General features: G+C 36.4%; 1 protein-coding gene across 1 annotated transcript in view; it reads right to left on the reverse strand.

Annotated features, from left to right (window-relative positions):
- Itga1 (integrin subunit alpha 1) overlaps positions 1 to 27,942 on the reverse strand; it is a 151,108-nt gene that overhangs the window by 51,744 nt on the left and 71,422 nt on the right. The window contains exons 7-9 of the mRNA XM_076857298.2: positions 13,339 to 13,487; positions 8,425 to 8,575; positions 1,434 to 1,599 (exon numbers count right to left, since the gene is read on the reverse strand). Of these exons, the coding sequence (XP_076713413.2) occupies positions 1,434 to 1,599; positions 8,425 to 8,575; positions 13,339 to 13,487 (466 nt within the window). The remainder of the gene's footprint in view (positions 1 to 1,433; positions 1,600 to 8,424; positions 8,576 to 13,338; positions 13,488 to 27,942) is intronic.

Genomic DNA, 27,942 nt, shown 5'->3' on the forward strand with positions numbered 1-27,942 from the left:
ACCGAAGTTACATAAAAATGACTTGTACACAGAGTACTGGACAGCTGAGTCCCTCAGAAGCAAGTGCAACTTCAAACTAATGAATAATTCTAGAGTCCTTTCTCTGAAGGCTCAAAGGGAAAGGAGCCAGAGAAAAAGGGAGACATTTCTGCCTACATTGTCAATCCCCATTATCTGTAAATCAAACTCTCTAAGTACTGATTATGACCCAATTGTGAAGTCTACAGGAAAAGTGTGGTGAGGATTTTTTAGTTGCTGTTGAGAGAGAATAGAGTAAAATGAAAGAGATCAGAAATTATCATAGTGCATTTCATATAATTAGAATTATTTTTGTGAAACTTGGTTTTATTTTTAAATGCACATATATATGTGCGCTGGGTTGCAAAGAAAAACATATTCATCATCATGGGTCAGTTCAGAAGAAGTCTGAAAGCCATTACTTTAGATCATTTTCTTTTTCTTCTGTGAGTTTAATATTCTGTGTTAGTTACTTCCCTGCATTTTTCTAGCCTCTGCTGGGAATTTAAAAATTCCCATGTTTGGGAACTCAAGAATGACCCACCTTTTTTCCAGTAACACCTCATTCCCATTTTACGTCTTGCTTGATATCATGAAAACTGAGAGGGAACTTTTAGATTTCTACTTTTATGAAATAGAAACCACAATTTTCAATGTTTCCTTACAAAGAGGGTCAACTGGACTTGGATGCAGAATAAGGAAAAAAAGAATTCTCTGGTGGTTCCTCCTCCTAGGTGGGGAGCAGGGCATGTTCTCTGAGACTCCAGATCATCATGGAATGTGAAGAAGGAGGCTATGCCAGTTTGCCTGGAATAACATTTCTGAAGACTTTTAGTTTCCAAAGTAATCTGTTACTTGACATCCCCCATCTAAGGCAGAGGAGGGATCATTGTGACTCAATATCCTGAGCACTGAGAAATCAAAGAAAATTCTACAAATATGCAACATAATTCAGTGAACTGAAGTCTCACCACCATGGGGCTCGAGGCAGAGCTCTCTCTGTGAAGACCATTAAAATGTTCAAGAAGCTAAATGCAGAGAAAAATAAATGAACAAAGAAATCATTACAGCAGAACAAAGAGAGGGAAGCAAACAAAGAAACAAATGGAAAAAAAAAAAACAAAACTTGAGCTAGAGGCTTCACAGTCTAGACCTGTGTCACAGAAGAGGAACAGCACACGGGCACATTTTTGTTCTTGCACATCTACACTGACCATTGTCTTCATAGGCTCTTCTAACAGCACTATCATGCTCTTATACAGATGGTTACTAATAGACACAGGGCTATATGAAACAACCAGCTACCGTGCACAGTGAAAACGTATTTGTGACATGCTAGGAATACATTCAAAAACTCGACTGCATTGAGTTTGAATTGTAGAGAGAACATGCAGGATGAGGAGAAATAGTCATACCTTCCAGGGCAAATATTCTTTCTCCCAGAGCTTGAACAATAGTGACGAGAGCCAGTTCATCAGAGACGTTGAAGAAATGCTTTTCAGTGGGTTCACTTGCAATTGATTTTATTTCCTCCACAAATTTTTCAGTGCTTAAATTTCCTCGGTTATAGCTGCCAAGAATCTAAGACACAACAAAAATGGCAAGAACATATTTGACTTCTGTATGTTCAATGAGGATCTCAAACATATTGTCAGTAAACAAAAACACAGAGTATCTTAGTGTAGTGCAATCTTTATGTATTTCCATACTTGTGGAAGAAGAATAATATTCAGAATATGTGGTCTAATATTAACTATTAAACACTGCAAGTAGTGTAGGAAAACATAAATGACAATTTCATATGTGAGCAAAAATGTCTTCTCTTTCATTCATGTGTTCATATTTATTAACAGCTATATCTTTGAAAGCTAATACTTCAAAAGTAATATCTAGCTTCTGAATGTCTCTGAATCATTCCAGTTAAAGACATTCTCTTCTGCGGGACAAAATCAATCAGCAAGTAAGTTGCTTGATATTGGAATAAGTCATAATCTAAGTCAGCAACCCAGAAAATAAGAAATTTGGGCATTTCTTTTTGAAACCAAATGCTGAAGTCAGAGGCATTCTATTTTATGAAGAGGAAAGGGAGGCATGAATACCTATTATGGTTAACAATAATTATTTAGATATATGCAAGCAGATTTTCTCATTTAGTTTATCTTGAAAGTAGGTTTATTGAAATACAGTTTATATAGTAAAATTCATGCTCTTTAGGTGGATAATTCCATGAGTTTTGGCAAATCAATATGGTTGTGTTACTATGAACTCAAGATATAGAATATTTCCATCAACCAAAAAGTTGCCTCTTGCCTTTTGTGGTCAATTCCTTTATTCCCACTCCTACCCCAGGCAACCATTGATCTATTTTATGTCCCTATAGGTTTGCTTTTCCCAGAATGTCATAGTTAGAAATTACATCCCTCTCTGTCTGGCTTTTTCACTTTGCATGTATTTGAGAACCATCCATGTTGCTGTGTGTATCAGCAGTTCAGTCCTTTCCATTGCTGAATGGAACTCCCCTGCCTGGATGCCTCTCCTTTTATTCATTGAGAACATTGGGGTTGTTTTCAGTTACAAGATACCACAAAATAAAGCAAGCTGTAAATTTTTGCACCTCGGTCTTTTTGAACATAGGCTGAGATGGGAGTGCTGAGTCTTACAGCAACTAGAACTTTTAAGAAACTACCAACTGCTAATGAATCAGACATAACTTTCCTATGTTCATATTAATACATCACCAAAGTGTCACATCATGTGTATAACCACAAGAATGGGATCCTAATTAGAATAAGTTATATTCCATGTACATATAATATGTCAAAATACATTCTACTGTCGTGTGTGTGTGTGTGTGTATGTATATATATATATATATATATATAAAACCTGCCAACTAATTTCCAGAATCATTGCTGGGCTTTCCCATTCCCATCAGCAGTGTAAAAGAGATCCAGTGGCTCTCAATCTTGTCAACATTTGGCATTGTCAGTATGTCTTTATTCACTTGTTTTAGTGTATTGGTGTATAGAAGCATTTTATTTACTTTGCATTTTCCTAATGACTAATGATATTAAGAGTCCTTCATGTAATTATCGGTCATAGTGTTTCTTCTTTAGTTGGTATCTGTTCAAATCTTCTGCCCATTATAAAACATGGGTTGTTAGTTTTATTTTCCTTTTAGTGAGTAGGAAAGTTCTAGGTATATTCTCTATATAAGCCCTTTATATGTTTTGCAAAAGTTCTTTTCAGTCTATGGGTTGTCTTTTCATTTTTTAACTGTATAAAGAGCAGAATTGTTTAATTTTGAAGTGTAACTGAGCAACTTTTGCTTAAGGTTTATGCTTTTTATGTCTAGAATTCAGTTTTTTTGTAAAAGTTTCTTAGAATTTTGAATTTGAATATGAAAATATTCAAGTTAGTGAAAAATATTTTAAAATAATATGTAAATTTTAAAATGCAAACCAGTTTATAATCCTAAATATAAAGATAAATAGGATCAAATTCTATTTTTTAAAATGCCTAACTATATGGACATTAAGAAATTGGAAAATTTTGTACCATAATCTATTATTTTTAAAATTTATGTCTAATAGGAGTTTGGGTATTTCCTCCTTACATTTGCCTAAATATATTTTTAAAGTTGTTCTTTTACAATAAAAATATCAGTTTCCTAATAAAAGAAAAACGGTTAATCACACTATGTGCTAATGTGAGACTATGAGAATGTTCTTTACTGGAGAGAAGGTGGCAGTAGATTTGTTCCTAATTTGTTTCCCTTTGCTTGAGTAATGCCCTTGCCCCTTTCCCTCGGGAATATCAGGTCCTAGCACAGAGAAATGCCACATGTATCCACAGTAGAGGACTTCATGACAACTTCCTGACTCCTGATACCCCAGAAAATCACTTTCCTAGCTCCTGTACCTGTTAAAGGTGGTTACAAGGTGTAATGTGCTAATATCTGTGAAGAAGAGCTACTTTTAAGAGGCAGGCTGTTAAAGAAAATGGGAGCTAGCTCTAAGGTAATCAGTTTACCATTTAGGTAGGTTTTTAATTTTTGAAATCATTCTCTGCTAGGGTATCTAGACTTTAGCTAGGAAGGTCTCATCCAGAAGCTTAAAAATCACATCAAAAATTAAAAATTAACTCCCTGTCTACTTTGTTGAAAAGAAAGTGTTAAACATAGTAGCTGTTAACATTTAAAAACACACCACTGACACTTTCTCCCACTTTAGCTATGTGATTGATGGAGGAAGAGAATTAGTGGAGAATATACTAGAAAACTGCTTCAATAAGTGAAAGCCAATGGCTGTTGTTCTTATTACATTGAACAAATCTTCTCTTTCACTTAGAAACAATTATCAAGATGCTCTTCTTACAAAGAGGTATCTCATCATATCTGGGAAGCATACGACTCAGAGTCAAATAGAAAATCAAAGTCTTCGAGTTTCAGAAGAAACATTACATCCATGGTATTCCTCTCTAAACACAATGTTGAACAACAACTACCTCCTCCTCCTCCTCCTCCTCCTCCTCCTCCTCCTCCTCCTCTTCTTCTTCTTCTTCTTCTTTGTCAATCTTTTTGTTGTTAATGGGTTTCTTTTAGATTCATATATATTCTGAATTATGTGAGGCTCTTTGAGTCTCTACTGATTTACCTAATTCAGTCTTATAAGTTATTTGACATATGCTAGAGTGAAAAACTCCCATCGTTCCTCCCTGGTTCCTATTTAGCATATTCTAGTTTGCCTGTTGGATTCACCCATTAACTTCCATTTCATTTATAAATTGATAATCATCTATGAAAATACATATAAGTGCTGGGGTTGTGACTCAGAGGTGGAGTGCTCGCCTAGCATTTGTGAAGCACTGGGTTTGATCCATAGTACCACATAAAAATATTGTGTCCACATATAACTAAAAAAGAAACATTAAAAAAGAAAATACATCTAAAACAAATCTAATGAATTTTGTACTATGCATGATTGAGGTTGTTAATTGAGATGTGAATGTTATCAGACATTTATTGTCTATGTGACAGGACAGAGTCAAGTGAATAAAGTTCAATAGAAAAGAAAAGCTCAAGTGACATGCTTGTAGAATAAAAATAAGGTATAATATATACAATATAGGAGTACCTGTTTTGAAGAAAAGCATTCCTGAAGTCACTGTGACTTGCAAACTGTTTTTAACTATTTTACATTATAGATTTTAAAAAATAGAAACATATTTTGATTCTTCACCCAAGGGTCTGTTAGCTTGTAAAAACACAGCTTTCAATGAACAAGAAAGTTTCAAAAACAGCACTCTGAATTGCTCAATTAAAATATGTCAAGCCCAAACATTTGAAATTCTGCTAATGTTTACCTTAAATAGACATTCAGAATTGAAATTTCCTTGAGGTAAGAAGATGTGTCAAGTGTAAAGTGTACAATTCATTTACATAAAGTATGGTGTCTTTATAAAAAAAAATAGAAGAAATTCTAGGATCCTTTCTGATGTCTCCTTTTTATTTGAAAGCTGTAGGTGAAATACACCTTAGAGTTATTATTTTCTAGACTTAGAATCTATACAACAGACCCATGCTAACAAAGTCTAACACTCTCAAGTGACAGAAACAGACTATGGAGTAGAGGACACAAATCCAGCAAAGTACTCTCACCAGATTTGAAAGTTTGACAGGAAGTGTTCACAATTTTGACACAGAGAATTTACATTATCAATAGCCCATAATTTTGGAATCTATTTCCTGGCAAAACCTATCAAATGGTGGGTAAAAAAAAAAAGATGGAGTAGAAGGATGAATTCAGGAAATGACTGAAGCAGAACTTTAGGTTTATTCATATATAGATCTTGAGAAATCCTAAAATCTTTCTGTGTTAATGCACAAATAAAAGGAAGTAAAAGAATTGTTTTATTTTTGAGTTTAGCCCAAATAATATGCCAGCCACAATAACAAAACATATTTCACTAGGAAAAAGAAACATGCATTAGAAAAAAATAATAAAATGATTCTTGCTAAGTGAAATTTTCCTTTATGTTTTTATTTATACCACTTTTGAGCACAGTCTGATAATAATTCACTGATTAAAATAGAAAAAAAACTTATGAATATATGGTTCTCCATGAAATTCATGGAATTATGAGATCTGTTTCTGACTAGATGAGAGGCAATATGTTAGGAATTATCAATTAGGGATCCACCAAAGGGAAGCAGTGGTTTAATAGCAGAAAATACTGAAAATATAGCCATATATGATGTAAAATGCAAGATTCATTTGAAATGAAGAAGTCATTTATTGATATTTTCTTTATAGTCAATTTTTCCTAGTGCTGTTAGTTTTGATGATGTTCAGTACTATTCAGAGTCTGCATCTGTGACACCTGGAATGCCAGTCCTTATCCTCTGGGGGAAGAAGAACAAATGACACCACCTCTGAAACTAAGCCCGGGGGACACACTGGGCATGTACTGGCTTTGCAGACTAAAGGGATCAGCTATAGACTCTAAATGTCACCACCATTTGGACATTTTCTCTGAGTGAAGGCTGGGTCCTGTGAATTCTTTTTAACTATGAATGCAATCAAAATAGGTACATTGTAGCAACAGGAGAGGTAACAAAGACTCAACAATAATTGGCAAATGAAAATTTGTAAAAGTAACAAGAGGGGGAAATGAGAGAAGTAATAGATGTTCTAATTTTTTTATATTTTATATGTCAAATAAAATAATAAAATCTTGTTGTCAGAAGTTGTTCATAATCAGGTCATCTTAGTTATAAAATAAGGAATACCTTACCCCTGGGACACAGTGAATCAATTATGTCCAGAAACTTTTATCCATGGATGAATTTTTTTCTTCCCTTTCTACAATGTTCATACTTTGAAAGAACAGAAATAGATATCACTGATTGCTAAAAAAATAAGGTGACTAATATTTGGTTATTATTTATAAATAAAAGGGATTTTCTTGAAAAATAGAGTAGGCTGAACTCTTAGAGTTCTGAATATTTTCTCTGACTTTTTAAAAAATTTTCCCCCACATTTTTAATGGTGCATTATAGTTGTACATAATGATGTGATTTGTTTTTACATATTCATACAGGGACACAATTTAGCTCCCTGATTGTCCCAGGACTTAAAGCACTTATGATTTTATCATTTCACAGTTGCAAACTTTTTTAAAAATGATGAGCATCGAGTTCTGAATGACACTCTGCTACATTTCAAAATCGTTATCTCACTGATTATGTTTTTTAAATATATATATATATATATAATATAGTTGTAGGTGGACACAATATATTTATTTTATTTTTTTATGTCATGCTGAGGATTAAACCCAGTGCCTCAGTGTGCTAGGTGAGCGCTCTACCACTGAGCCACAACCCTAGCCCCTCACCAATTCTTTACCTGGGACAGGGGAGAGAAATAACATTACCCTATTTTACAGATGAAGAAGCTGAAGCTCAGAGTATTAAGTGGCTTGTCCACTTGCCACACAGCCAGTATACAGATAAGACAGAATTAGGACACAGGTGTTGTATAGTGTCTTTTGCTCTTCCCCTGCCCACCCTTCTATTCCCTTCTGTTCTGTTGCTCACTTCCAGGAAATGTCATAATCTAGGTTGGTGTAAGTCCCAGGACAGACTGACTAAGAGTTGTAGCTATGAAGATATCATTGTGACTTAGATTATTTTAAAAACCATCTCCCCCGTTTTCAGTCTATTAACTTTCAGTATAAATTATTAATTAGTAGGCAATGGGTTAATTACTAGTATATCTTCAGTGTCTGTCCTCCCTCTCTCCCTCCCTTCCTTCCTTCTCCTTCCCCTTTTCCCCTTTATCTCTCCCTCCTTCCTCTCCTTTTGATTTTCCTGCCTCTTTCCCTAGATCGTTTTTCTCTTGCCCACACTCTTCCTCTCCTTTCCACCTTCTTTTCCCCCCTCCCTATTTCTATCCTTCTTTCTCCTGCTATTCTCTCCCTGCCTTCTTGTTGTATTTTTTTTTTCCTTCTTCCTGTTGGGTGTGTGGGAAACCTTGCCTTTTGGTTTTATTTCCCCCATCAGGTTTTCCCATTACCCCTCCTCCTCCTCTCTGAAGGGTGCCAAGCAGAACAAGGGCACCAAAGTCAAAAGTTTTGGTGAGTCACTCGTCTTTCACTTCCTCCTTTCTTCTTTCCTCATTTCTTCCAATGACTGTGTGTTGAGTGTTTGATTGGCCCAGCACTGAGCTGGGCACTGAGGACACAGGACAGAGCAGGACCTAATCTTGCCCAACAGTTTACCTTCAAGTTTGACAGTTTCTCCTTTCCAACCCTGTGTGTGATCTTCCTTAAAACTCCCACAATATGCTCACAGTTGTCTTCACACCAGAGTTTGAAAACCATCTCTAGCGAACATGTACTTACAGCTATGGAAAATCGTTGGATGTTTTCATCTTCACAGTCTTGGATGACCTTGTTCAGTCGGTGATTGTCATGGGACTCTCCATCAGTCACAATGACCATGACTTTTTTAACTCCCCTTCGGGCACCGCGGGCTTCAGTGAATGCCTCCTTCCTGAAGTGAGCACAGGGGAAGGGAAGCTGATAAACACCACCCCAAGGATAGCAAAGCGAAAAAGCAAACTGAAACACTAGCACTCTGTATAGCTGGTGTGTTCCCCCAAATCTGTATCAATAGCCATTTTTCAAGCCAGGAGGCATGAGGATCCTTGTTTGTAATGGTTTCAGAGATGTTCCAGACGAACACCATGTGGTTCGTCACCATTTGGCTAATCACCACTCGTCTAATCACCACCTAGGCCATATACAAATTGCAGCAGTATTTTTTTCTTTGAAAATTTCAAAGGGAGAGCATGACCAGAGTGTGCAAGAGGAATAAAAGAATGTAGAGGTTGGTGGTCTGTCAGGGGCAAATTTGGCAAGGTTATAGGGAAAAGGAGGAAGTGGGTGAACTAGGTTTTATAACACAAACCACTAAAGGTGGAGTGAGAGGAGGTGAAATGAAGAGAAATAAAAAGTAACCTAACCACAAAGAAAGGAATTTTAGTTTAATTCAATAAGCATTTATGGAGAGAGACAATAGAGAAAATGGACAAATTTTTGTTTCTTTTTATGTATTCTACACACACACACACAAAAACACATGAATACTTTTCCCCATCTATTACTTCCTTTTACTCAACTCACTTTGCTCTCTGGAGTCTTGGAAGAGAGGAATATACTTTAATAAAGAGTGAAACAATGAAAGGATTTCATAATATACTCTTCTTAGGTTTTGAAATAAAGTGTAACAATCATTGCACTAAATGTGCCTTTAAATATTTTACTCTGATTATAAGGATGCAAAGCTGCAGTTAGGGATATATATGCCAAAGAAGCACCTCTCATAAACTACTGTTCCAAATGTTGCAGGATTCCTGTGAGTCCTGCCATGGATCCACAGGAAAAGCACAAGAGTAGGTATCTTGGATCAGGGGCAAAGATCTGGTAATGTGGACAGTGATTTATTTTTCTTTTTTATATTTAGAGCAAATATGACAACATGTTGACAATTGTCAATTCCATGTGGATAGATACATAAGATTTCATTTATTATTCTTTAAATTCTTTCTTTTCATTAAATTTTCCAAAACAACGAAAAAAATGGCTAACTGTATTTCTCCACCTGGTATCCTTCACAAAATCTTTCTCTTCAATCACAATTAAATCAAACTCTTCTGAGTCTTCTTCTAGACCAGGCTCTCACCCTCAGCTTTGTCCTTGGTCTGTGCAGTCCAGTTTTAACTGAAGCTGCTAAAGCAGAGTCATCTGACCCTATTCTGGTTCTAAGTGCTGCCTGATTCATGGGTCATTCTTTGTTCAAATGCACTGTTAAATTTAATTCATCTGAAGTTTTTCTTTTAGTAAGTAAGAAATATGTCTTCTGCCCTTGGTTCCTGACACATAATTACAAATTCCTTGGAATTTCCTGGGTGGTAGGAGGGTCTAATGATGTGACTCTTGGTGAGCTGCTGGATGGGAACTGGCCACCAGAAGGACAAAACCATATTTAGAAGCTTGGAATTTATAGCCCCAGTCCCCATTCTTTATGAAGTGGAAGACAACTAGAGACTGAATTAATGACTGATTAGTCATGCCTACCTCATGAAGCCTCCATAAAACCCCCTGAGCTATTGTTCAGAGAGCTTCCAGGTTGCTGAACATATGCAAGGTGGTACACCCAGAAAAGACATGGAAACTTAGGGGTTCCTCCCCCATATATGGGTCTGGATATCTGTTGCATCTGGATGTGCCTGAGTTGTATAACTTTATAATAAACAGTGCTTGTCAGTACTGTGAATTACTTTAGCAAATAATCAAACCCAAAATGACATTATAGGAACCTCTGATTTATAGCAAAGTTGGTCAGAAGGTGTGGGTAATCTGGAAATCTACTGATTACAGTTGGCTCCTGAAGTCTATGGGACTGAGACATTGATGTAGGGAATTGCACAAACTCTAGTTGATGTCAGAATTGAAGTAAATTGTAGCTGGTGTCAGAGAATTGGTCAGTGTGAAAAAGAACCTACTCATCTGGTGTTGAAACTGAAGCACTGAAAGTTCAGAGTATAGAAAGAGTTTTTTCTACTCTTCACCTGCCTTCAGCAAGAATCATGTTGAGTCAGTCTAGCAAGACTTACCCTAGCCTCATTATTTCCTCAGAGTAATTTTCCATTCACTGACTTTCTTCTCTGCTCCACAGTTTTTGTGTTCCAAGCTGAGCCCAATATCTCTTAGCTACTACAACCTCCATTGAAGCCAGGCGCTGTGGCATACACCTGTCATCCCAGTGGCTAGGGAGGCTGAGGCAGGAGGATCCCAAGTTCAAAGCCAGCCTCAACAAAAGCGAGGTGCTAAACAACTCAGTGAGACCCTGTATCTAAATAAAATACATAATAGGCTAGGGATATGGTTCAGTGGTTGAGTGCTCCTGAATTTAATCCCTGGTACAAAAACAAAAACAACAACAACAAAAAAAAAAACCCACAAAAAACAAAAAACAGTGGTCCCTCTTGAATCAAGTCTTTCTCATCATCTTTAACAAATATATGAATAATTTTTCTTCAACTTACTATACAAAAATATTTTTTGACTTCTTTAAATATATGAATAAATGTGAAAACAGATGCCAAAAATTAGGCCTTAATAGAAGTTTGGACATGGATATCATGAATTCGAACCTTTTGTAATTTTAATTCCTTAGAGGACTGCCAAAGATTGCTACTTTTCTTAAAGGTCAAGATCATAACTGAACTAAATGAATGGCAGTTAAAGGAGATGATTAAAAGACTGTTCTTAAAGAAAATCTGGTTGTTCTGAAACCAGGGCTGAATTTATGTAATAGAAGAGTGTCCACTGACAAAGCTCCTGAGTATATACTTTCTATCTCAAATATATTCCTTAATAAATTGTCCTTGTCTCCAAAATACTAGAATCCAATGTTCTTTCTTGGAATTAATAAATTAATTAGAAATTAATTCCAAGGAAATTAACTCCTTTAAGAATTAAAATATCCCAGGGAGGTTACTTTCTTTGGGGCAAGAAAATCTAGCCTTATATTTAAAAAGCGTAATTCCTATTATCAGGAATGAATATTTGGTATAGGAAGAAATGAAAATTTTAAAAGGTGTTTTGAATTGGGAGCCACTGAAAATGAAGATAATGGATTCTAAGAAATTTAAAATGTTGTTTGCACCTCACCTTGCCTGAAAGGAATAAAAATCAATTTAAAATATGCATAAATATGAAAACCTAATGTGTGAGAAAAATAGTGCTGCAATATTACTATGAAATTTTAGTGCATATTAAAAATTCAACAAATTCTGTGTCCTATACACAGACTCTTTGTGAAGCATGTAGGCAAAAACCATACAGAGACATACTGTTTAGAGTGGTATTTATGCAGAAAAAAAGCAGTCAGAATATTTCTTCAATTAGTTTCAAAGATGAATATTCATTCTTAAGTGATTGCTTTTGGAAAATGCACAATTCTTTGCAGGCTCAGAGTTTTCAAAGAACAATTGGATTTATTTTGAATGTGTGGTCACATTTAGTCAGTTACTAAAGAGGGCACATTCAGGACACCTAAATATATGCACACTGTGCATGCAGATTGGTGATCCCACAGGCAGGTAAATGCAAAATGATTCCTTCTGTTGGTGGTTATTTTCTCTTGAAACCCATGTAACGAAACCCACATGCTTTCCTAACATTTATGAGACTGAAGCTACACATGAAATTTTAAATATCTGACTATCCTAACCCATTCTTTGTAGTCTCCATATTAATCTCCACTTTAATCTCTTTATGACACTGATTTTTGACAGGCAAATGACCCTGGGCAATTAGCTCTTCAAAATCAGGTAAAGTCTAGCAGTTGAACAGAAGGGTTCTTCATTATTATTAGATTTGAATTGAGTATTATCCAGTTTTTGTTTAGAAGCTTTCTAGGTTGGACGGTAATAAGGGGAGCAATATCAAGAGAAAAGAACTAGAGGAAATTGGGGGAAAGGCAAGAAATAAAATGTGCGTTTGTAAGCATTTGTAAGAGAGGACAGTGTGCTCTGTGTTCTCCATGAAGAAATCTGCAGAAAGGAAGAAGGAAGGAATGGAAACTGTAGAGAATTCAAAGCAAGAAAGGAAGGACACAAAGCAGTACAAATGATGAAGCCTTTTTCATTTCTTTCAAACTCAGCACTGAAAATAATTTCAAATAAGACAATATTTAATTTGGCTTCTTAAAAATTATTACCTGACAGCTTCAATAATCCTAAATCAAGTACTAAAAATATATAGACAAACTAGAATATATATAATATATATATATATATATATATATATATATATATATAGATAGATAGATAGATAGATATAGATATAGATATAGATATAGATATATAGATAGATAGATAGAGAGAGAGAGAGAGAAGTAGATTACATTTTAATCCATTGTTTTAGGTTGAGATTCCAAGAAGGTGAAAGCAAAGAATTGATGGGAAACTGTTAACTAGCATTAAGTCTTAAGAACATGATGCAATAGACTACGTGCTTTTAAAAAATTGATTCTCCATCCAATCAATTATTGTTTCTTTAATACTGGGAAAAGGTAAGAAGGGTTGTGAGATTGCATTATAGAAAAGCTTGATTCTCTAGTAGCTAATCTTCTAAATCTAATTTAAAACAATAGGTCATTAAATATCACCAAGGAAAATGTTCAGAGGGCAACATCATGAGCAGTTATTTTGTATAGTCTTTTACTTCGGGTTTTTATTCAAATACCTTGCTGTGTCTATTCCAAGGGCTGTCATAGTCTGGCGGCCACCTCTCTGGACAATTTTTTTTGCTGCAACAAGTACCTCTTCAGTTGATGAATACTTATTGAGGTTGAACTCATGGGTTACATTTTCTCCATACTGTACAATTCCAACCTGAAATACCAAACCACCATGAGTTATGCATCTGGTAATATTCATTTTCAGTTTTCTCCAGTTTAAACCTGAAGGTCATATATAACACATTTCAGCCTCCTAGATAGGTCTGAAAATCTCTCAGTGCAGAAATCCTTCTTCAATAGCAATAATCATAATCATTCTATGGGTATGAATAGCCTGAAGAACAAAACTGGTTTATCTATTCGACTATGTTTCCTGAGTGATTCTGGCAGGCTTAAAAAATAAAAATAGTGTGCTATATTTTAAATTATTTTTTTCATTTTACTCTCTTCTCTAGTTTATTCAAATTATAGTAACAGAAGTAAGTTGCTATATGATCAGAGTCATAAATGAAGACACAGTTTTAAAAACTCACTTCCTATAGTGAAGGGGTATAAGAGTGTCTGGTTATTATTATTTATCCCAGGGCTCTACTCCTCCTCAAATGTGCCCCTGAAAACCCTCCATTCTTTAGTCACTTCCCCTGCTCCCTTGTAGTAATCAGAGGAGATGCTGAGATACACTGGAGTACATGATAAAACACAAATGGATGATATTTTAAACAGAAGCAGAGCACATGAATTCTCCCTTAAAGATGCTTAGTTGTGTATAAGATAATAAGAAAGAACTAGAAAATATATGTAAGTGAAAAATGAGATGTATATTATAAACTGAATGAAAACACAATCTATTCAGTAGATTAGCTCTGTTCTTCTATGAACATACCTGTCACCCAATATCCTTTACCATCTGTCCCAAGCCATTTGTTATTTGGAACAAAGATGACCAGAATACCTTTGAGAACAAGGTAGGATAACACCAACTAAACACATAAAGCATCAAAAAATTCATGAGGAAATATCCATGCCACCAATTCATGTTATTTTCTTGATCTATAATTAAATGTGATGGCTATTTTTATTATCTTTTGCATATAATTTTTTTCCTACTAGGAATTGAACCCAGATGTGCTTTTTTATTTTTTATTTTGAGACAGGGTCCCACTAAGTTGCTTAGGGCCTCCTTAAATTGCCTTGCAATTCTTCTGCCTCGGCCTCTCAAGTCGCTGGCATTTCAGGCATATGTCACCACAACCAGCCCTTCCTCATAGATTTAAATGTTTTTCTCCAGTGTCCTTACCAGCTTTTGATTAGTAAACTTGGGTGACACTGGATAATTATTAAGAGGAATCCATATAGGTTTCACATTATTTTTGGTATCTAAAAGTTCAGTGTAAATAAAAGTGAAATGATTTTGTCTCCAAGATAATCATTATACCTAATCCTAGGTCCTAAGGTGAATAAATAATGTGGTAGAAGTTAATTGCTCATCCATTCAGGACATCTTGCAGAGTTCATTTTGTTTTTTTATTTCCCTGTGTTTTTATTTGATTAAGCAAGAGGCTAAAGAATATTTGAAAAATTTCACTTCTTCTCCAGCCATTATTCTTGAAAGGTTTTGCATCTACCTGGATAGTCTACTGGACACTGTTGTCTCTCATTTCTTTGACTTCTTCAGCTTTTTTACTCTAGCTTACCTATGCCATCCTTTGCAAGGTCTTATCCTTGACCTTGTGATCTGGAAGAACTGCAGCCAACCAATTAAATTTCACATGTTCTTCTTTCTGGTGATTTACTTCAGCTCATTTACTGAGAACACCCAATTTATCAATTTCTTGGCCACATCAGGACTGCAAAACCTCAAATAAATTCATCAATCTTACTTGTTTTTGTACTTAGCCTAGATTTCATGGTCCAATGTCTATAATCATTTACTTGAAACAATTTAACTCTCTTAACCTTTTTTCCCCTCCATTAACTCACTTGGCTAACTTCCAAGTCTGGTTAAATCCCACTTTCTTCTCTGAGTGTTCTTCTGTGACACCAATGGTTGCTATGCAAATGCCACACAACTGGTTTCCCTTTAAAATTAATGACCATAGGTTTTGAATGGGGTTGCACATTTAAGTACTGCCCAACAGTCCTACTACTTTGTACAAATGAGTGTACTTTGTTCCCATTTATTGATTTTAGTCAAATTTATGTCATAAACTGTTAACTCCTCAGGAAAAAGAAACCATCCCACTTATACCTGAGGAAGAGAGCTCATGAGGGGAGGTGGAGCCCTGACAACCAAACAAGGCTGCTTTGAGCTGGATGTATGTTAATACTTTATATACACAACATGCTTTATGTATCTTATAGAGGCTGCTATGAACTATTCCATTATCTGTATAAATAACACTAAGAATGGTGAAAATTTAAAACCTTGCTAAGTTTTAGATATCAGTCCCTTATATTTTACATCTCCATCTACAATCTATTATCTATCTATATTATCTATTTCCCTCCCTCTCTCCCTAACATGTGTCTTACTTCTATTCTCTATTACAAACTTATCCTTTGTAGATGTTAAGATACAGGAGAAACTAAGGCTGATGGTTCCCTCATCTCACCTGTATACTTAGCTTCTAGTTACTCCACCTGAGACTTTCTTCAGCCGACTGCCCTTAGACTTGTGTTATTCATTTTTTTGTTGCCATGAACAAAATACCTGGATATGAACAACTTAGAGGATGACAAGTTTATTGGGGGCTCACAGTTGGTTTCAGAAGTCCCAGTCCATGGTCTTCTGATTCTATTGCTCTAGGCCCCAAATGAGGCAGTGTAGATGGTAAAAGGTCAAGGTGGAGGAATGCTGCTCCATTACTGCAGCCAGGAGGCATAGGGATGGGAAGGGACTACAAAAAAGGTGAACCCTTCCAGGGCACACCCCTAGTGACTACCTCCTCCAGGCTTGCCCCACCTGCATATAATTATCACCTTGTCCATTCAAACTAGGCTGGACTGATTTGATTACAGCTTTCACAATCCAATATGTTCACCTTTGAACACCACTGCATTATCATATGAGCTTTTGGGATACACTTCACATCCAAAACATAATAGACTCCTGAACTGCTTTGCCCCAAATGTTTAAAGAGCCAGAATTGCCAAGGAATGCTCTCCCCGCCCCACCTCTCACTCTCCCCACAGGCAATGCCTGCATCCAAGGAACAAAGAACCTGCCCCTTGACCCGAGTTGGAGCTCCCCTTTTAGATTAGGCTTAGGCCTGGACTTCATCTGAAACCACACCCCTATTGCTACTCCAATTTCATTCCCCAGATTCCTTCCTATTTTCTATTGGAATTGCTTCCTTAATAAATAACTAACATGCGAATCCTCTCAGAGTGTTCAATTCTCTCTTTTGGAGAATGGAACTTAAGGCAGCTATCATCCATGTTCCTTTATTCCTGCCTTAGCTCAGGCCACATACCATTGCCTTGAACTTGGACCACAGCAATGTTGGTCTTTCCTCTGATGATCTTCTTCCTTCCATTTCCATTCTCCTCATTTTTTTCCATATATTACTGGAAGATTCAGTCTGACATTCTGTATTCATCACATCCCTTCCCTCTTCCAAAACCTCCAATCACTCCATTGCCTACCTCAATGACTTTGAAATATAATTTAAAAGAGAACATTTTATTCTAATTTAAAAGAAAACAAATAAAACCTCAAGCTGCTTCTTGAAATACAAGGTTCCTTCAAAAAATGTTAAAATCTGGTTTTTCTCCCATGAGTCTGGTCCTACCTTCTCTATTCACCCTCATCTTAAGGACTTCTCAGGAATAACTGCACCTTACCAAATGCTCTTCCTTTTCCTTCCAACTAAGCTAAACTCTACCCATTTTGTAAGATTTAATTCAAGTCCTACTTCTCTACAAAACTCCCCCCACCTGGTCGTAGCCCATGTTGCCTTTCATCTTCTCAGAACTCTGAAGCAGATTTGTCTGTGAGTGGTGCATGCTTCACAACTGATCTGTGAGCACACTTTAGCCCTCTGCTACATTGTGAGTTCCAAGGCAGAAGGCAGAGGTAAAGAGCATGGACTCTGCCATACTTATTATGTATTCTTTTATTTCTTACTGCTGCTCTGCTGCTCACAGCTGACCTTCTTACATTCCAACTAGATGACTGTAACACTTCACATGAACAAGTAAAGCTGATATCACATGGAAATAATAATAAGCAGAAAAAGAGAGCTAAAGAGAAGTGTGGGAAATAAAAAGGGGGGGGAGGAAAAACCCAAGTCTCAGGGAAATAACATCCAGTGCAAGTCCCTGGCTGATACTGGCTGCTCGTTTCCTAGGAAACCAGATGGAATAAGGCCTGCTGTGAGTCGTCCCCAGAAAAGGGTACCATTTATTAATTTCCATTACAGGAAAAGGGTCAAAACACAAAAAAAACACATGTAATACTGTGCTGAGTATTGGTGAAACCCAGATCAATTGAAATAGTTTCAGTCCCACCTTAGCTTATAATTTAAAGTAGATACAACTACTGATTGACTGATACAAGTATAATGTGGATATATGCAGCAGAATCAAATGAGAATTAAAGATAAAAAGTGAACCAGGTACTGAAGACACATTGTGAGGTGGTGGGAGGAAAGAGAATCATGAGCATATTCATTGTCTCACATTGAAAAGCCTCATGGAGGAGGGAGATCCAGCTTCCAGAATAAGGTAGCTAGGTAAAAAATAATAGGTAATTCAGTATAAAAATACAATGGGAGGAAACAAAGTGTTCTTAAGGCTGGAAAATATCTCAAGGATGATAATTAAATGAATTTAAGCCATTTTTCAAAAATTAGAGAGGCACAACCAGTAATCATCACATTTGATCTGAAGTCGTCAATTGCACTGGAATGATACAAAGTCCAGGGGAGAGAAGTGGAGAGCTGTTAAGGAGTGATGCACATGGAAGATTCCAGGAATATTGTTACATGAAAAGAAATAAGCAAGATAGCAGCTAAAAGAAGCAACTGGATTAGAGGTAGCCTTTTTTTTTTTTTTTTTTTTGGTTGCTGAGGATCGAACCCAGGGACACTTTACCACTGAACCACATCCCTAGCTCTTTTTTTCTTTTTTATACTTTATTTAGAGAAAGGGTCTCAGGGGGCCTCACTTAGTTGTTGAGGCTGGCTTTGAACTCACCATCCTCTTGTCTCAGACTCCTGAGCTGCTGGGACTACAAGTGTGCACCACCGTGCCTAGCTGAGGTGGACATTCTTTAGGGGAGAATGGCAAAGAGAGAACTGAGGCATCAGTAGAGTGAACACAGTTACCATGGACTCTAGAAATACAAAGCAGGAGTAAGTAGTCACATGAGAAGGGACAGTTCCTTTTCAGAGATAACTGGAAGGGACATGTTTACTTCCTGGGGAGATTTGGTTTAAACTTCTTAGGTAGAACAGACGACACAGGCATCTAATGACAATCTAAAACCAAACAAGCCTGAGAGTTGATTCAGGCTATAGCATAAATTAGGCACAAAATCAGGCTATGGATTTTGTTTCACAAACAAAAAGTCTGGAACACTTATTTGAATTTTCCACTCAAGTATATGATCTATAATCCTTTTTCAGATAACCCCCCTCTCTAAACTAATACCCCCTTTCTTTTTCCCCCAGGGATTTCTAGCACCCCTTCATATATTAATAGGCATAGTTTTAGAAGAGAATTTCATATGGAATTATCTTGGAAACAGCAAGTAAAGCAGTTATACATGTATCTTTATGCCAGAATCCCTGTACCCCTCCCATCTCTCTCCACTTCCCCCCATCTATATAAAAATGCCACAGATTTCAAATGGTGCAAAAGAGAAAGTATTTCTCTTATTCCTGTCTCCAACTGCTCTCTTTTGAAAATATTCTCAGGGTCTTTAATATGAAAGTGTGAATTGTGAATCATGAATTGGAAGAAAGACATAATGTATTTTATTCTTTCTTAGGGAATATTTTGTGAGAAATATATTCCACACCGTATATAGCATAGTATGGAAAACATTGATCTACAATAGGAGTTACTTACTTTTAAAGGTCAATTAATTGTTTTGCTTTCATGATCTTTATCATATTTATGACATATCATTATGTATTGCATTTATTCAAATATATGATTTTACTTCATTTCACTTCTTTCCTTTTTCTTTCTTTCTTCCTTCTTTCCTTTCTTTACTTTTTTTTTTAGCTCCCAGGAATTGAAACTAGGTTTGCTTTGCCACTGAGTTCAATTTCTACCCCTTTTTATTTTTTATTTTGAGACAGGGTCTCACTAAGTTGCTTAGGGTCTCATTAAGTAATTGAGGCAGGTCTCATACCTGCAATTCTCCTGCTTCAGCCTTTGAATCGATGAGATTACATGCATGCACCACAGAACCCTGCTGATTTTACCTCATTTTAAAGTTGGAAATGTTTTTGGGATCAGGGACAAAATTTTACAGGCTATTATTATTGCCCATGACACTTAGCATAGTTTGTGATCAATTGAATATTTCACAAATATCTGCTGAATTTAAATGAATGAATTACCTAAATGACTTCACCCTTTGGGGGGTAGGAAAAAAAGAAGGGACAAATGTAAGAACATATAAAAGAAAGGGGCATTCCATAAATTGTGGAGAGGGGGCCATTCTGATTATTCTGTCATGAAATCCAGTCACATTTAAGACTTTGATAAATGTCTTAAATGACACAGGAGTTTAAGAAACAGAAGTAGTTAAAGTAGCTATGAGATATATTGAATCAAATAATTATAAAGGAAAGGGATTATTCATTCACTTAGAATTATAGTATTACCTTTTGTTGTAAGAGTTACAACGTCAGTGCCTAAATTTTAATGTCTAGCGTGAGCTAAATTTCTGGACTTTCTTTCAATGACTAACATTACAAAACCAATGTTTTTATTTTGGGAACTGATGACATTGTAAAGCCATGAGGTTTTCCATGTTACTGTAAGATTCACAATTACTTAATGTGATAAGACCTCAGACTTTGGGTCTGGCCAATATATATTTCATTTTATCAAACGAGGCTACAAAAGCTCTGACCTGCAACATGCTTCTCATGTGATAAGTTAGGCTGTGAATGCAGACTGCAATCTCAGTTAACTGTAATTCAGACCTTTCCGGCACTATTTTAGCTCAGGTCAGATTTCACCTTTTGTAACTATGGAGAGGACATAAATGGAAATGATTCAAAGATAGATGATGATTTCCTAAGTAAACAAGTCTTCAGAAACAGAAGTAAAATTGACAGATAACAGATAAAGGGCCAAAGATAACAGGTTGTCTTTAGGTGGCTTCTTGTTCCATAGAAGATGCTGCAATAAACAAAAGACCCAAGAACAAAAATGCAAAGGTAGGAGAGGTCACAGCACACTTTAAACATTTCGTTTTTGCAGAAGTGCAAGGGCTAGAAATTGGGGCTAGGAAAAATGGAGCAAGGTGAGTGAACACCTGCAAAGAAGAAAACCAGAGGTGAACGTTAAGTGTTAAGTAGAGAGGTGAAAACATGAAAAGCTTCCAAGAGGAGCTCAGGGAAGTCCCTACATAGAAGTTCTTTCTAGCTAAGTGGATCAAAGTAAGAGAAAGAGATTGCTATAATATTTTTTTTCCTTTACTAGGGAATGAACACAAGGCCTTTGAGGAAATGCTGGGCAAATACTCGATCACTGAACTACATCTATAACATTTTGTTCGGTTTAGAGACAGTATCTCACTAAATCACCCAAACTGTCCTCCATATTTTTATTTGTTGTTTTTAGATATACAGGACAGTAGGGTGTGTTTTGACATAATATACAAGAACAGGGTGCAACCCATTACAATTTTGATCCCACTCTTGTGGTTGAACATGATGTGGAGTTTCACTGGTGGTGTATTCATGTATGAACATAGGAAAGTTTTGTCCAATTCATTTTCTCTTTCCTATCCCCATCCCTTCTCCCTTCCCTTTGTTCCCCTTTGTCTAGTCCAATGAATTTTTATACTTCCTCTCCACACTCTCCTTTGTTAATCCACACATTAGAGAGAACATTTAACCTTTGTTTTTTTTTGGGACTGGCTTATTTCACTTAGCATGATAGTCTTCAGTTTCATCCATTTATAGGCAAATGCCATAATTTCATTCTTCTATATGGCTAAGGAATATTCCATTGTGTATGTCTGCCATATTTTCTTTATCTATTCATCTGTTGAAGGGCACCTAGGTTGGTTCCATAGCTTGGCTATTTTAATTGAGCTACTATAAACATTGATGTGGTTGTGTCAGTATAGTATGATGATTTTACTTCCTTTGTCCTCAAATTTGTGATCATACTGCCTTGGGCTCCTGAGTATACGAGATTACAAGTGTGCACCACACACCTGATAATGATGATTTTTAATATAGAAGAAATTACAAGTTCCAGGAATTCTGTTTTTCTGACATGATTGACTTGCCTCTTCTAGGTGAGGCTGTAGATGGTATTCCATAAATAAAAGAATGAAAGCACAATTGTGTCACCTAAGTATTCACCATCTACCAGGCAGATCTACAAAACAAAGAGCAAGGCCACCATGGAGTGATAAGATCAATTGCTGAAGAGTTTAGAAATGCTATGGAAACAAGTGAGGGGAAGCCATTCTTCTTGGGAAGGGTAGTCAAGATAATCAAAGAAGATTACAGAAAAATGACATTTGAGTTGAATCTAAGTTCACCTGGTACATAGGGTGGGAGAGGGACATTCCAGACAGAGGGAGTAACCTGAACACAGCACATTGCTTGCAGTGGGGGAGTGGGAGGGGTGGGGCCAAGGAGTCTGAAAGGCAAAAAGTGACAGAGGCACTGGGGAAACTGTATGCATAGAGAATGACAAGGTGTTCAGTGCCTTTAAGTGCACTGGAGAGTTTTGATATTATCCAGCAGCCAGTACAAGGTTTTTAGGTAGGGAAACTATCTGAATTTAACTTTGGAATAATTATTTAGATTAATTTTAGATAGAAATGGGGTGGGGGATGGAGATTAGATGCCAGTGAGAGAGAAGATCTGCCACATTCACTGTACCATATTCAAAAACTGTGGCATGATTGACAAGAGGATAGCTGCAGGGCTCAGCTCAGCTTCTTTTCAGACTTAGAAAACAATGAATCAAGCCCCATATTTAAGGCTTCTAGGGAAAAGGCCATAAAATGTGTAGTCAAAAGAAAGATAAATAATATTCCTAAAATTTAATTAATTTCTCTCGTTCATTTTGCCTGGTTTAATGTTATGCTACACTCCTGATGTGAACAATCTAGACATTGTTCCATTAGTATATTTCACTTTTATATCAAGTCTCACAATTTACTAGTTTTATTTAGGGTAATGCACTTGTATTTGACATATTTACATCATTCCCATTTATTATTAAAAGCAATGTTATGTTTAGGTATTGAGGATCAATAAGACCTCCATAATGTTTATACCATCATATCTTTTATGGCAAGCTCAGAGTGTTTCAGGTTTGTTTTTATAGGTTTTTTTTAAAGGCAATTTTATAGCCTTTACTCTGTCTTGGATAAAAGATTGGTTAGCAAAAATTCCTTGACTATGTTTGCAAAAGTGCTAATGGGGCCACACAAAAATACAGAACTCTTTAGAATGGATGCGCCCATAACTTTTGTTGCATTTCCCTGATGTATATTAATTGTCTCATGAAAACATTCAGGCAAGCATTTTCACTTGCCTTCCTTCTTTCCTTCCTTCCTTCCTTGCTTGCTTCCTTCATCTTTTTGGAGGTAACAATTAATTTCATATCTTTAGAGACTGTCTTTTACCATTTGTAATTATTAAATGACAAATTTATGACAGCATAAAATTGATGTAATTAATCTTTATCTAAGGTACTAAATGTACAATCGCAATGAATATAGCAAACAAACATAATCAGCAAGCAACCTTTTTCCTTGTATCCTGTTATCCCTTTAAAATTTATTTGGGGTGAAGGTCTCCTGTTATTCTTGAATGGAAAGATAAATGCCATATGCTTCAATTCTTAATTTTAAGATTTCTGTTTAAATATGATGCTAGAGGGCTAGGGGTAGAGCTCAGTTGTAGAGCTCTTGGATAGCATGTTTGAGGTTTGATCCCCAGCAATGCATAAATAATAAATAAATAAGGCACTCTATTTTAGGTTGTGCCACATGAAATTGCTATATTTTCTGGTAAACAAAAAAAGAATAAATTACAACTATTTCACATAGTTCTAAATTTAAAAAAATTCAAAAGACAAAACATGAAAATTAATTTGTAGTCAAACTTTCTCTTCTTCTCCTACTAAGGATATATAGGGGGTAAAAAGCCTGTGGTTATAAAAGGACATGCAGTTTTTTTTTTCTTTATTTGCTTTTGTACGTGTTTTTCTTAGTATACTTTTTGCCTTTTCGGGGACAGGGGTAGAGAAGATAAAGTCTGTGGTATAAAAATTCTTCCTGGAATGGTATTATCCTAAGATGAATCAAATCCTGAGAGGTGCATATAACTTCTTTATGGATTTTTTTTTTTTTTGAGAATCTCCTTGACTGAGATGTCTCACTCACATCCTTTCACAGAGTGAATGTATTTAATGACCATAGTCTATAGAAATTCTGATGTCTTCTGCTTTTCTCTGCAGATGCATGCACTTACTTCTACAAGACAGTATGGTCAGGACCTGACAAGACCTCATACTGGCTCTCCGTTTGAGTGACCCAGACTGACTCATGGAACATAATCTTCTTTTTTGATGTTGTTATAACAAATTCTGGGAATAGGCTGATCCCAGGGCAGCTACCTCTTCTTTGAGTTGTCCTTCCATCACTAGACACTGCTATTGTGCCCTTTAGATATTTCAGGCAGGAGACAGACATCAGTTGACTATGTCCCAATTCGATAGACAAACATCAAGATTATTGTATGATCCCAGGGAAGCCATTCTCAGTAGGTCCTCCTACAGAGAAATCCTCATAACATAATCCTCCTGCTAACTCCATCCCTGATGCTTTTATAATTTTGCTGTGGATGAGATGTCTAAGAGTTTGCTACTCTGCTTGCTCTTAGATTTCTATCTTTGTAACTTCTGGAAAATGTCTCCCAGAATTTGTTTTGATATTTGTTCCTTTCAGGAATGGGGTTGAAAAATTAAATATAAGGAGATGAAAAAATTCCAGCAGCAAATTCTGCCAATCAGTCAGAATTCAATGCTTTAATTCAAACAAAAAACATTCAAACACAAACAAAAGAAATGAAGGGAAATCAAACTTACTAAATTATATTAATAACTCATCAGGGGAAAATTGGTTGTCAAAACAAATTGTCCATTCTTGGAATTACAGTGAGACCACATGAAAGATGAACATGCTTTTCAGTGTACATTTCTGCAAAGAGGAAGTATCTTTCCAAATTTTCTATGAATGAATTTCTTTTCTGAATCCACTGAAGGAATATCAAACATTAAAGACAGTTTGAACATGTTATACTCAAAATCCTATTCAATGTTGTTTAGGAAATATAATAGTTTAGGTAATCTGCCCTTCCAATTCCTTTATTTTAGAGAATTATTTGTGAAATTAGTCCTAGACATAGCTTAATTAAACACGAAAAGATTAGTGGAGATTCAAGTATGAATAATAAAGACCAAAGTATACATTAATGTACTTAAAAGAATATTAAAGATGCCAGTTATAGAAAAAGTCTCATTAAATGTCTACATCAGAGAAGAATACAACACTGTATTTACTATGATATACACATGTATTCAACGAGTGTTCTTGAGGGTTTATTATTAGAATGCTGGGCTGGTCATGGATGTAAGAGATGAGATAGTCTTTAGGAAGCAGATTCTTTCTGGTAAAGTTAGAAGATACTACAAATGGCAGTGTGCTGATTGTTGTTTTAAGAAATGTTCCTCTGTATATAATGGGGTCCTAAAACTAAATAACTTTGGCTCCACTTCTCTTTCTCAGACTAAGTTCTTTTCCCTCCATTCACTGGTGCTTCTGGGCTCCAACGGCTGGCCCCTATTGTTCTGAATAGAGTTATTGTTCCCTTCAAGAAATACATACAACTCCATGAAGCCCACCAGAGTGGAATTCCCCGGTAGACAAGCAGAATAGCTTCTTGAAGAAGGGAGGGCCCTGATTCCCCAGGTGAGGTTTCCTGCTGAACATACAAGGTTCAGGGGCTGCCAACTCACTCCGGCCCCCAACTCCACACCTTCCAACTACAGGTCAAAACACACACACACACACACACACACACACACACACACACACACACAAACACCAAGCATGCAATAGGCCTGAACTTGACCATTATATGAACTTCCTGGGGTGGCAGATAAAGATAAAGAGCATCTTTATCTTTTGGAGCTGAGTACAGACAAACCCAACATGCATTCAGATCACCTTGTCAAGTACCAAACCCAGTGTCAAGGGCAAAGAACTGACAAGATGTGTGTAGAAATCCTGAAATCTAGTGCAACAGCCTGGCAATCCCACCGTTCGTGTCTGTTTAAGTTATGAACCTGCATCCTCAAGGAGCAGTCTGGGGACCCTAACCCATGCAGGGTCTCTCCTGTGCTGGACCATAAGCAAAAAGCCACATCCATAAGTATTGCTCACCTCTTCCTCATTTCTCTCTCAAATTGAGCAAAAGAACCCGTGGATGAACTGATAACACCAAAATAAGCTAGAAACATAAAAAGTGCTATCCTTGCCTTCTTGTGATTCTGAACAGAGCAGAAAACACATACACACCAAACAAACAACAAACAAAAACAAAAGTCCACACTGATTGGTAGCATCAGGACTTTTAGTAAGGAATTGCAGTTCTAACAGTAAAAAACAAAATTGTAGCAGAATGAGAGGAGTGTATAAATCCTTGTTATCTATTTCCAAAACTGAGTCACTGGCACAGGACTTCACTGAAACAGTGATTATTATTCTGAAAAAAGCTTGTAGACTGAATTCCTGAAGCTAAAGAATGACTTCAAACTCATCACAGCTACACCAATTTTCACTCATAGCTACAAATATTTTTAGAGTAAAATAAATAAATTTGAAGGTAAAATAAAATATTCAGATGACTATGCAATATTAGAAAATGCAAATGATATTCCCAGAATATTATTAGCTCTGGAAGGAAGAGATTTGATGAGAAGGTAAACTGGAAAGGACAAAACAGTGTAGAAGGGAAGAGAGCATAGCACAGAGAAAAGTGGTGGGAAAGGGAACACTGAGCAAGCAATTAGTTTCAGGTATATCAAGCAGGGAGTGGGGCGCCAGGAAGCGCCGTGTGGTTCCAGCTAAGGGGTTGCCCTAGGAAGGAGGAGGAAATAGAAAGGGATAGAGAAATACTATTTAGGCAGTTAGATTGGACCTGCTCTGAGAGCTCTCATAAGGTAAAGCATAGGACTGCAATTAAAGATCTGTGTGTTCTGATCCACTATGAACAAGCAAGGTGACCTTGAACAATATACCTGGCTTCTCACATTCCCTTCAAACTGTGACATTTGGGGCTCTTAGACTTCCTTGTTTTCAGTTTACAAGTCTATGAAATCTTATTGACCAAGATGAGAAAAGAGAGGAGAACAACAGAAAGGAGGAAGAGAGATGGATCTTGAGAAGCAGAAAAAAAAGGAGGCCCAGGGCAACTTGTGCTAGAAGTAAGAGCAAGTAAAAAGTCTAGAATGGTCTTTGAGGATGTAGGCTGACTCATGCCCCAAGGAAAGAGGAGATACAGTATCCTTTCCAAACCTCTAATGATTCACTTGAGAAGGTCAACCACAGATGAGGAGTTGCAACTAGGAAAGTTTACATTTTGTGATATGTAAAATCCCATTTCCTTTTAATGATTCTACATTGATTTCAGTAAGTTCTCTGTTGTCAGTGGGATATACATGACCGAACCTTCAACTAGACTTCTACGGAGCCCTATTCAACCTTGGAATAGTGAAAAATGATATTTTGCTTTTAGTTATGAGTTATAATTTGAACTCTTCAACTATGAAAATCTTTATCATTTTGAAAAGTTGTACATATCATGGGGGGGCTAACTCCCCCCACAGAAGCACACAGACACCAATCTGTGTATATGAGTGTACTGTGTCACAAGTTTAACCTGGATGTGACTAACACTGATATATATAGTCAGACCATTTTTTTCACTGCTTCAGAAAATTCTCCCAAATTAGTCTCAGAGAGGAAGGAGAGATCAGTGGACTGCATGTACATTCCTAGAGTTTTCTATGCCCTCTGATCGCCCCCATGCCATGCAGTAACCTTTAGACTCAGGTTCTAGTGCTGATTCCTACCTTGTACACACTGTCTCTTTTGACATTTAATTTGCCTATTATCTATCATGTCTGCTCCATATTTTATGTACGACCATATAAGTTTAAAAAACATTAAACAAATTAAAATTAACTCAGCGTCTAGAGTGAAAGAGTTCTGTAAGAATTTTCACTTCATTCAGAGGAGATAAAAGGGGATGTATTCAGAAACAGATGCTTGGTGGAGAACAACAATGGCAGTGACAACAATTTGACTTTCTTTAGCTAGAGCCTGGAGC

This window comes from Callospermophilus lateralis, chromosome 5 (genome assembly GCF_048772815.1).
Source record: "Callospermophilus lateralis isolate mCalLat2 chromosome 5, mCalLat2.hap1, whole genome shotgun sequence".
NCBI lineage: Eukaryota > Metazoa > Chordata > Mammalia > Rodentia > Sciuridae > Callospermophilus > Callospermophilus lateralis.